The sequence below is a fragment of the Vespa crabro genome, chromosome 16 (assembly GCF_910589235.1).
Source record: "Vespa crabro chromosome 16, iyVesCrab1.2, whole genome shotgun sequence".
NCBI lineage: Eukaryota > Metazoa > Arthropoda > Insecta > Hymenoptera > Vespidae > Vespa > Vespa crabro.
In genome coordinates this window covers 2,356,382-2,368,881 of record NC_060970.1, presented here as the reverse complement: position 1 = coordinate 2,368,881, position 12,500 = coordinate 2,356,382, and the positions used below count along the sequence as shown (strand labels likewise).

Here is a 12,500-nt window from a genome sequence, read left to right as displayed (position 1 = left end):
GATCGATCGGAAAGTCACGCGTTCACGTTAACGACGTTAAATTATTCCCAAATAAATTATTGATATTTTCATAGGGAAAAAAAAAAAAAGAAAAAAAAAACATGTATATACATGCATATATGTATATGATATAATTACGTTAGTTACGTTGAAATTTCTCCACGATTCAAGAAGATGAAAAAGTCTGAAGTACGATACTATTTACGTTCGATCTGTAGGTGCCCATCGAGAGAATCTCGAAAGAAAGGTAATCTTTTTTGATTCTTGATCTGTGAAACATCGGAAAAAATACGTTTTCTTAAAACACAAATATATATGTATGTATATACATATATATATATATATACACATATACATATATATGTATGTATGTATGTATATATATATGGATATATATATATATATATTTCTTAGGATTCAGGAATATTGACGAAAGGAAATAAATTGTTCTCTTGAAAAATATCTTTCTTACCGACCGAGTATCGGAACAACCAGTATTTATCTTGAAAGGAAACATTGGAAAAGTAATTCTAACCTCTAAAACGAGATATTCTTCGATCAGTGTCGTCCCTGCCTGATGTCACCTTTCACAGGTTGTTATTTTTCACGTCTATATGCAAAAGAGTAAACATATTTACCTGAATCATTAAGACGATAAATTATATTACACGGATGGTATATATTGTCACTTGATTCTAAAGTTAACGACAATCTCGGATATATATATATATATATACACGCTGTTATATACAGTTAAATCATATATTTTCTTATTCTCTTCTCGTGCATAAACATATCTATATATATATATTTTTTTTAATCGTTTACGTTTTTATCTTATTTTTGTTATACTTCGGTTACTCGATCGATAACGCAGAGAGAGAGAGAGAGAGAGAGAGAGAGAGAGAGAGAGAGAGACTCTTAAAGAAAGAAAGAAAGAAAAAATAATAAATAATATGATAAAGTATATGATGTCGATTACGTGTAAAGATATGCAGATAATGATAGAGATGTGAAAAAGAAGAAGAAAAAAAAATAAATAAAGAAATAGAAGTAGTAGTAGAAGAAATAGAATATAAAGAAAGTAGAAATGATCGATATGAAAGAGATCGCTTTGTTCTTCGAAAAGATATTTAATTGATTCGCATATACGTTCATGTAAGAAAATAATACAGCGCAATATCTCCGTCTCGTTCTTTATTATCTCGATAAAAGTATTATAAAGATAGATGTCTATAGAGCATGACTTTGTAACATTACGATATTAACTTTTCAACAAGTATTAAATTCTCTTCTCCCTATCCCTTTTTTCTTTTCCACTCTTTCTTTCTTTCTTTCTTTTCTTTTTTTTTCTTTTTTCTTTCTTTCTTTCTTACCTTTCTTCATTTTGCTTTCGCCAATATACATCCGTTTTTGTGCGAATTTTTTCGACCATCCCCCTCCCCCACTCCTCCTCCTCTTCCTCCTCCTCCTTCCCACACAAATCTTGTTTTCTATTCGTTTTCATTGTACTGTAGCGTTTGTGATTTTTCGATTGTTTCTATGGGTGGTGCGATGTACAATGCAGGCAAGGATGGCAGCAAGGTGACGACAGTAGTGGCTACACCTGGTTCTGGACCGGATCTTCCACGAGAAGTTGCATATACCGATACCAAGGTTATTGGCAATGGCAGTTTCGGCGTTGTATATCAAGCGAAACTCTTTGACACGGGAGAGATGGTCGCCATTAAGAAGGTCCTCCAAGACAAACGATTTAAGGTGAGTTATAAAAGTTATTTTTATTCATAATAAGTAATTAAATATTTATATATATATATATATATATATATATATATATATATCAATTTAATGTATCAATGGATTTGTTCTTATAAGATAAAATGATTCGAGTCTTGATAAATTTTAATACGTTGTAATTTGATATAATTTATCAATGGTGATGATGATGATAGTAATGGCGATGGTGTTTAAGTAATGATAGTATCTTTAAATTTTTTAACTTATTTCGAGTATAATTGTTAACTATTAGTAGTTGTTTTATTTAATTCATGTGTTCGATCAATCTCTCTTTCTCTCTCTCTTTCACACACACACACACACACACACACACACACTTTCTCTTTCTTTCGAATTTTGCGAATGGATAGAAGAACGGAGATGGATTTCTTTTACGTATATATATATATATATATATATATATATATATATATATATATATATATATATATATATTCTATTTTTTTTTCGATAAGAATTTTTTTCAAAATATCCACCCCAGCGGTTTTTACTATCTATCTCCTTTATTTTCTTATTTCTTATTTTTTCTTTATTTTTTTCTTCATTTATTTATTTATTTTTTTCTCTTTTTCCTTTTTTCTTTTCTTTTTTCTTTCTTTTTTTTTATTTTTAATTTTCTTTTTTGATAATGATAAAGCCTATTTAAAAATGTACCGGATCTTGCGCAATCAAATTGACGTCATCGTCGTTGTGCTTAGTTTATACATAAGATCGACTTGAATTGATACGACGACGAAACGATTGATAATGTTACGAGAACGCATTTTGCATTTCTTCATCGCGTTGCCTCAGACTTTCTAGCTTTTATCAAATAAAGCTTACAAGACAAGGAGTGCATACGATGTGATGTCTCGTCTCGTCTCGTCTCGTCTCGTCTTGTCTTGTCTTGTCTTGTCTCGTCTTGTCTTGTCTTGTCTTGTCTCTTCTCTTCTCTTCTATTCTATTCTCTTGTTCTTGACGCAAAAGAGAACAACGCGAAGACTTCTGACGTCTCGATTAGTCATGCGAATATATACCTTGAATATCAATTCGAAAGAGGTTTGATCGTTAACCATTTATAATGGCATGTAACTTTAAAATCACGTGCATACACACACACACACACACACACAGAAAGAAATGTAATATATAAGAAAGAAATTATATTTATGTGTATATATATATATATATATATATATATATATATATATATATATATATATATATATATATATATATATATATATATATATATATATATATAATTGTATTGAAAAAAAAATTATAAAAATAAAAATAAAATAAAATATAGAAAAAAGTAAAATAATTTTTTTGTAAAATATATAAAAAAAATTTATATATATATATTTATATATTTATATAAATTTTAATAATTTATATATTTATATATTTATATAAATTTATATATATATATATATAAATCTATCTATTTATGATTTAAATATATACATTAATTAACTAACTATTTATACATTATATTTATGTTATTAAATTCTTATCTATAAATATTTCTTTTCTTTCTTTTTTTTTTTTTTTTTTTTTTTTTTTTTTTTTTTTTTTTTTTTTTTTTTTTTTTTTTTTTTTTTTTTTTTTAATTTAATAAATATCTTTTTTTTTAAATAATTTTTCTTACTTTTAAATTACACTTGATATTAATTAAATTAATTTATAAAATAATTAAATATTTTAAAATGTTAATTTTAAATAAATATTAATTATTTATCAGTTATAATTTATAAAGTAACTACCCAATCGCATCATTAGTTATAATAAGAATAATTATAAAAATTTATTTATATATATTATAATATATGACATATCTTAAATTATTTATTTATTAGGAAAATAATTACTTTGTTTAAATACTTATATTTTATTATATTATTATATTTAATTTAAATATATATATATATATATATATATATATATATATATATATATTAAAAATTTCATACAATATCAAAAAATCAATAAATTTTTCTTTTTAGTAATTTTTTAAAAATTTATCTATTCATAGATCCATTGATAAATGGTATGTAATTATTTATTATCTATATATATATATATATATATATATATATATATATATATATATATTTAAATAAAAAAAGAAAAAATTAAGTAAAGATGTATATAATAATAATAATTTTAGAGGATATGAAAATATATTTGAATTAGTAGATTAACGTTTCTTCTCTAATTAAATTTTTCTGGCAATCTAATTTTTTTTTCTTTCTTTTTTTTTTTTTTTTTTTATCATCATTGAAATTTCATATTAATATATAGTATTTTATAATTAATTTTAAAAAATTCTAATTAGTATTAACATTCAATACTTGATAATAATTAATGTAATTAATATTTTTTTTTTTTAATTATTTATTTGAAATAATGATTAATATTTTGTCAAACGTTTAATTGAAATTTTACTTTCTTCGCTTCTTTCATTTCTCTTTCCTTTTAGAATTATTAAAAAGTAAAAATAGTATAATTTAATAACACTAAGTAATTAAAATGTTATCATTATTTTTTTTATTGTTTCTTCTTTTTCTTTTTATTTTCAGAACAGAGAATTACAAATAATGCGGCGCCTCGAGCACTGCAACATCGTCAAACTAAAATATTTCTTCTACTCTTGTGGTGATAAGGTAACTATTAATTTTATTCTATTTAATACATATATATATATATTTATATATATATATATATATATACATATAATATATACGTATATATATATATTTATATATATGTATATAAATAAATAAATAAATATATATATATATATATATATATGTATATTTATATATTGTTTTTTAAAGAGAGTCGATTTAATTATTAAGTAGAACAAAGCCAAAATGATTGTTTCTATTTCTCTCTTTTTTTTTCCTTTTTCTTCTTTCTTTTTTTTTTTCAAATCTCGATTTAAAAGAATTTACTGTAATCGATGATTGAATGTAATCAAAATAACGAATCTGATTAAATTGATTTCGTTTATACACGTGCGGTTTCAAGTATCGTATATACTCGTATGTATAATATATTATCATAATTCGTAATATATATATATATAATTGAATTGTAATAGGAACACGTTTGAAAGTTTCTTGTAAAAACACAAATTATTAATATTAAATAATATAACATGCATCTGGTAATATATATATTATATATATATTTATATATATATATATATATATATATATATATATATATATATATTTATTACCATAAAATTTTTGAGTAAAATTTTTTTTCTTCTTTTTTTTTTTCTTTTCTCGTATAATGAAATAAGCCGCGTTTTATTTATATCAATATAAATGTCCTTAGTGTTAATGCATGCTACGTTGTTATGTTATTTTGTAGAACATCTTAAACGCAACTAATCCAGTTTTTCATGTGGACGTAAGTTGGAGCATACCCAGTAGATAAAAAGTTATCCTTTTTCGCCGAGATATTACTTAGGCTATCATATTTGCTTTTATCATAGAGAAAGAAGAAGAAGAAGAAGAAAAAAAGAAAAAAGAACAATTAAGAAATGAAAAAGAAAAACGATAACGAAAGAGAGAATACCGTACAGATTTTTTTTTTTTTTTTTTTTTTTTTTTTTTTTTTTTTTTTTTTTTAAATTTTTTTTCTCTCTCTTTTTTATTTTTTATTTTCCTTTTTTGTTAACACGATCTTAGATCACGTTGACTCATTAATTATAATTTAACTTTTGAATCTAGTAGCTAACGCCGCTTCGCTAGTATTAGAAAATGATCACATCGAGAGATTGCGTGCATTTGTTAACCATATATACATACGTGTGTACGTAACTAATAAAAATTCGCACAGTATTCAAAACCATGGTAACTCTCGTATTATACTTCTTGCAACATATTATATATATATACATGTCATTCGTCTTCATTTTTTTTTTATCTTTTTCTTTTAAATTTTCTTCTTTGTTTTTTTTTTGTTTTTTTTTGTTTTTTTTTTCATTTTTTCTTTCCCTTAAACAGGAGACTACTGTTCACCCATTCACTCTTTTTCTTGCATAAAAGTGTTTTCACCGAGATCTATTCGTCCATGTGACGGCATAGAAAAAAAAAAAAAAAAAAAGAAAAAAGAAAGAAAAAGAAAAAAAAAAGAAAAAAGGCAAACGAATATAACGATTTAATTTGTAATAATATAATAATATTTCCTTTTTAGAAGGACGAGGTTTATCTCAATCTAGTCCTGGAATATATACCCGAAACCGTGTACAAAGTTGCCCGACATTATAGCAAAAGCAAGCAGACGATACCAATCAGTTTTATCAAGGTAAAGGAGCCATGCATTTATTATTATTCAATAGATACTGATCACGAAATTTCTCTTTTTTGTTGCACGCTTTCCTTGGCTCCCGAATTCGTTGGAATATCTTTATTACATTTATTTCATTTTCCAGCTATACATGTATCAACTGTTCCGTTCTCTGGCGTACATCCATTCCCTGGGCATTTGTCACAGGGATATTAAGCCGCAGAATTTACTTTTGGATCCTGAAACTGGTGTTCTCAAGCTTTGTGATTTTGGTTCAGCCAAGCATCTTGTCAAAGGGGAACCTAACGTGTCTTACATATGCAGTCGCTATTATCGTGCGCCTGAACTCATCTTTGGTGCTATTGACTACACTACAAAGATCGGTTAGTCTTTGCAAAATTTTACTCCTTTTTTCTTTTTTTTTTTGTTTTTAATTATATCTTTTTTTTTTTTTTTTTTTTTTTATTTGCACTTTTTTATTTATTTTATTTTTTCTTTGATTTTATTTCACTTTATTTTATTTTACTTTGTTTTACTCTTCTTTTGTTTCATTTTAATTGAATTTGATTTGACTTTATTAAATTGTGTTTTAATTTTGTTTTGTTTTGTTTTCTTTTTTTTTTTTTTCATTTTTGTTTCATTTTTAATTGATTTAATTTGATAATTTAATTTATTTTCTTTCATTTAATTTTTTTTTTTTTTTGTTACGACAAAGTTGCCTGCAGAAATGTAACGTTGTCTTATCATACAAATTGTTCTTGTTTAATTTCTCATTTAAATTATATCAAATCATGATGAAACGAAATCAATATAAATGAATATACATCAGGATAAACGGATCATTAATTGTACTGAATATCTAGAATTTAATATGATAACTATAGTCGATCTTTAAGTATACAACGAACGTGACTATAGTCATTCCCGAACGTAAGGTTAATTCGATATTGTTTTTTTTTTTTATTTCATATCCTTGTAATAGTTATATTAATATAATATTGAAATTTATTTTCACAGGCATATGTTTTTTTATTCAATGCAAACTTTTGTCGGGTAATTATAGTCGTCATTATGAGTATATACCAAGCATGATTATAGTCATTCGACTCAAGGAAAGAATTCGATTTTATTTAATATTAGGTTGGAAACTATGAAACGGGCGTTGAATGAAAATAAAAAACTAAATAAAAACGCCCGTTTCATAGTTTCCAACCTAATATACCTTTTTTCAATTTCTTTTCTTTTTTTTTCAATTTTTTAATTTTTATCATAGCTACAATTAATTCATATTAAAATTAATTTTTCCAGACGTGTGGAGCGCAGGTTGCGTTCTGGCAGAGCTTCTGCTTGGTCAACCGATATTCCCCGGTGACAGCGGTGTAGATCAACTTGTTGAAATTATCAAAGTACTTGGTACACCAACGCGTGATCAAATACGTGAGATGAACCCTAACTATACCGAATTCAAATTTCCACAAATAAAATCTCATCCATGGCAAAAGGTAATTTTTCTATTAACATATTGATCCAGATTTGGTACGTTTTATTAATAATATAAATTATATGTAATATGTAAACACGCGCAAAAAACACATACAACACATATTTAAACGTCCAAACCCAACTCACGTTTCATACCATCCGCGTATGTCCTTGTATTATTATTATTATTATTATTATTATTATTATTATTATTATTATTATTATTATTATTGTTATTATTATTATTATTGTTACCGTTATTGTTATTATTATCATTATTATTACTTGTGACTCACTAAGAAGACACGTCGAGACTAATCGATCAAATTTCTCATAATATTGATTATATATGTATCTATATATATATATATATAAATTCCTTTGTTTACGAGACATGCATATATATATATATATATATATATATATATATATATATATATATATATATATAAAGAAATATTTGAGAGATTATTCAAAAGCTATTCGTTGTAATATTTTTGTGAAATATTTTACAAAACGGCAATTTTGTTAATCCTTTCTCATTGTATCATTCATCAATACCTGTACTCGTGGTTACAGTATATGCTTCAACGAATGAGTGGACCAAAGTGTTCCACGGAGCACCAAAAAATTAGAGTAAGTGGGCCCCAGTCCTCAAACGCATTATTAGATATTGCTGGCACAAATATTCCTTCACTTATTAAATCAATATACTAACCAACAAAATAACTATGATTTTTTTTAGCATTTGTATGTTAAACATTTATATATATTTTTATATATATTTACATATATAATATATATATAACTCTTGCTGTTAGAATCATTGAATGGAAACTCAAATACGAGTCTCGATAATTTTTTTTTTTCTCTTATTCTTAATCATTTTTTCTTCTTCATAAAAATCCATTCTTTTCTTTTTTTGTTTCTTTTTTTTTTATGTTGAAACTGTGAAATCTTCATGGTACTGTTTTCATCATTTTTTTTTCTCTCTTACCTTCTTATATTAGCAATTAACATTACTAACCATATTTTTTCTATTTAATTTAAAACAATAAAGAAAAGTAAAAAAAAATATCATTTACTCTAACGTTTTGGTGATATTTTACTAGTCTCGAATGTCTCCGATTAGATGAAATTAAAAAAAAAAAAAAAAGAAAGAAAAACGATCGTTACTTAATATCTCTGAAAAAGTAATATACATATATATATACATATATATATATATATATATATATTTACAAATCAAAAATCCTCTCAAAGCTCCATAGATCATAGTTTCTTTTTTCCTTTTTGCCATATCTAGTAAATAACAATTAATTTGTTTTCAATGTATTTGACTGAATATCAAAATATGTCAACAATGAAAAATTGCTACGATCGATTACCCACATATATACAAATATACAAATTGATTATAAATTAAAAAGAACAGTTGAAGATCTTTTTTGTTACAAGCAATAGAAATAAAAAGAAAGAAAAAAAAAGACAAAAAACAAATATTAATAAAAGTTTCACGATTTTTATGTTACAAATAAAATATCTTATTTCCGGTTAAATCGTAAGTGTTAATAGGTTTTTTTTTTTTTTTTTTTTTTTTAATACTTTAATGAATTATTTTTAAAAATATTATTTAAACAAGTGTACGTAAAATATGTGAAGTATGCCATATAGACAGAAACAGTAATACTAATAGTAAAAATATTCGATGAAATTGAAATTTATAAGAATTACATGCAAAAAATTATGAAGACCATTATAAACAAATAAAATCTGAAATATAAAATATATGAACAAGTATAGATTCGGCAAAATGTCGATTGTCCATAGAAGAAAATGGTGGACACTTTGAATATTTATCGAATGAAATAAGTTATTTATTATGTCATTTTGTTTGTTATTATAAATTAATTTTAAAGTTCTTCCTTTCAATTAACAGTCATGATAAGGTAGTAATAAAATTTATTGTAAGATCGTTTTGTATGTTTTTCATTCTTCTTTCTTTCTGTTTTTTTTTTTTTTTTGTTTTTAAGGCCTCTTAAGATCGCGTTTACATTAAAAATTTGTTGGTCATACAAATATAAACGTTAATATCTCGTTAATTATTAATTTTAGATCAATACTTATTTAATAATTTTTTTAAACATAATTGAGTAACATATTTATATAATTAAATTAGAAAAAAAAAGAAAAAACAAATGTCCCATAAGAAAAATTACAAATCATTAATACTTACGTAGTTTAAATGGAAGTCGGATATTTTATTTCATACTTTAAAAAATATTTGATACATGATATCACGAAACTTTTCTTTAATAATTATTATTATTATTATTTTTTTCTTTTTTTTTTCCTATTGTCTCTAATAAAGAAGATTTTCAACTATCCCTTAATATGTAATCAATATATATATATATATATATATATAAAAGAGTGTTGTGTGTGTATATTTCTATTGTAAACACTCAATACGTTTAATACCGCCAATAACATCGTTCTCGTACTAATAATTCATTCTGTACTCTGACAAAACTACTATTACATCCGCACATGTATATATACATGTGTATATATATATATATATATATATATATATATATATACATATTATATTTTTAATTATTTTTAATATATATATTTATATTAAATATTTATATTAAAAATAGTTTTAATATATATATATATATATTACGTGTATCGAATGAGTCACTTACAAGGAACATCATAAATGTTTCGATTAATATTTTAATTATAAACGAACATTTTCATACAAATAATATATTATCGAAAGTAATGATATAACGAGGGATAAACGATATTACATCATTTAAAAAATTTTAAAAATATATCCATCAACGTCTTTTTTCCTTTGTGAAGATAATTTTTTTTCATTTATAGGAATTTCATTTTTATATATATATATATATGTATGTATGTATGTTTAAGGTATACATACATATATGATACACATACACCCACACGAGGTATCCCATTTAAAACTAAACACCTAAATGTTTCTTTTGGATTATGTTATGAGAAAAAAAGGGAGAAATAGCTAAATGTATTGATAAATTTTTTTTTCCTTTTTTTTTTTTTTCAAGATCGCCGTAAGGTTAAAAAAAAAAATGTGTAACCCGTCAAACGAACTTGAAAAAACAAATATATTTCCAATATTATTATTAGTATTTTTAGCGTTCAAATGATACAAATTCTTTTCGCATAACATAATCCAAGAGAAATAATAATTATATATTACGTGTGTACGAGGACTTTTAATTCTAATCTAAATAAATATTTGTGATTAAGATTTGGCTTAAGGCTGACTTCCAATTGTTGGTCAGTTATAATCCTTTTGATTTTGCAGGATCCGATTATCGTGCTACAAATGTATAGATCACGATTTCTCTCTCCCGTCAATAATCGTCGAATCGTCGAATCGTTTATAATTTAATCAATCAACAAGTTTCTTTCTCTCACGCAAATCTTAACCAACAAATCTATCTACAATACCTTTATTTGATCTATAATCTCTTTTTCATTGATTTTCTTTAATTTCACACGTGATATGTAAGAAAGATTTCTTTTGGGAACGACCATAAGTCACTCATGATAGCGAAAGGATTATATATCCAAGTTTGAATTTCGATTTAAATTATCAATAAAATTTTATCGCTAAATCCTATATATTATACAACAATAAATCACAAATATAGGTGTTTGGTATGAAATGGGATTACTTTGTAAACTCGTATATCTTTCTCTTAATCGAAGAATATTGTTGTTGAAAGATGAAAAGAAAGAAAAATGAAAAAGAGAGAGAAAAAGAGAGAGGGAAAGAGAGGGAGAGAGAGAGAGAACCGTCGTCGATTATAAGAGCCATTAATTTTGAAAATGGGGCAAGTTTCATTTTATGCTATTGCATAGATATTTAATGGTTTGCATTTGAATGGGTTTAAAAATATTGGTAAGCAGTAAAATAGATTTATTTTCTATATTTTGTAATCTTATTTCATCTAAATTTAATATTCAATAATAGTTATCTGTGTTAGGTCAAAAAAAAAAAATTATGGTTTTTGATATGCGCCAATGAATTTGGCTCACTTTCAAAAACAATGATTTATTAAAAACATTGATTTTTTTTTTAAATGGAATATAATTATAATAAGGAAAAAAATTCTTTATATTTTATTTATTTACTTATTTATTTTCATTTTAATATTTCACACTTCTTTCGAGAAGCTACAATAAAATAAAAAAAAAAAAAGATTGGTAAAAATATAGGTAAACAATAATAGACTTATTTTTATATTTTTAATAGTTTTATTTCATGTAAATTTAATATGCAATAATGATTATACGTATTAGGTCGAATAAAATCATTGGATTTTGGTATGAACCAATGGATGTGTTTAACATTCAAAATCAACTAACAATAAATATCATTGTCGATATAAATTGTTAGTAACAAATTTATACTGATGTTAGAAAATATTAATTGTGAATTAATTAAAAAAAATATAAATTTTATGTTAATTTGTAATAAGAATTAGCTTCAACTTTTTTCTTTTTCTTTTTTTTTTTTTCTTTTTCCCAAAAAATGGACTTGGTCCATTTTCAAAATCATCGGCTCAATTAAACTGATAAATAATATTAATCCAAGTTAAAGTCAATAATTGGAGATAAAAGGTGGAATGAAATGAACGGAAGGGGTAGTTGGATAGACAACATTTGGAAAAAGATGATGATGATGATATTGATGATATTGATGATGATGATGTTATTGATAATAATGATGATGATGTTGATGATGATGATGATAATTTCTGTGTTGTCGGTTACAGGTTTTCAGGGCGCGTACACCTCCGGAAGCTATGGAACTGGTTGCGCGACTTTTAGAATATACTCCGTCACTTAGAATGACCCCGCTTCAGGCA

General features: G+C 24.3%; 1 protein-coding gene across 9 annotated transcripts in view; it reads left to right on the top strand.

Annotated features, from left to right (window-relative positions):
* The window catches only part of LOC124429842 (glycogen synthase kinase-3 beta), a 79,997-nt gene that overhangs the window by 54,305 nt on the left and 13,192 nt on the right, over positions 1-12,500 (top strand). For 6 of the 9 annotated variants that reach the window (XM_046975558.1, XM_046975561.1, XM_046975562.1 and 3 more), the window contains 7 exons: positions 1,568-1,758; positions 4,362-4,445; positions 5,164-5,202; positions 5,992-6,102; positions 6,230-6,467; positions 7,393-7,586; positions 12,408-12,500. The exon at positions 12,408-12,500 is cut by the window's right edge. In XM_046975558.1, coding sequence (XP_046831514.1) covers positions 1,568-1,758; positions 4,362-4,445; positions 5,164-5,202; positions 5,992-6,102; positions 6,230-6,467; positions 7,393-7,586; positions 12,408-12,500 — 950 coding nt within the window. Of the gene's footprint in view, positions 1-1,546; positions 1,759-4,361; positions 4,446-5,163; positions 5,203-5,991; positions 6,103-6,229; positions 6,468-7,392; positions 7,587-12,407 lie in introns of all 9 variants that reach the window. The other 3 variants (XM_046975564.1, XM_046975559.1, XM_046975560.1) reach the window with 2 other exon arrangements.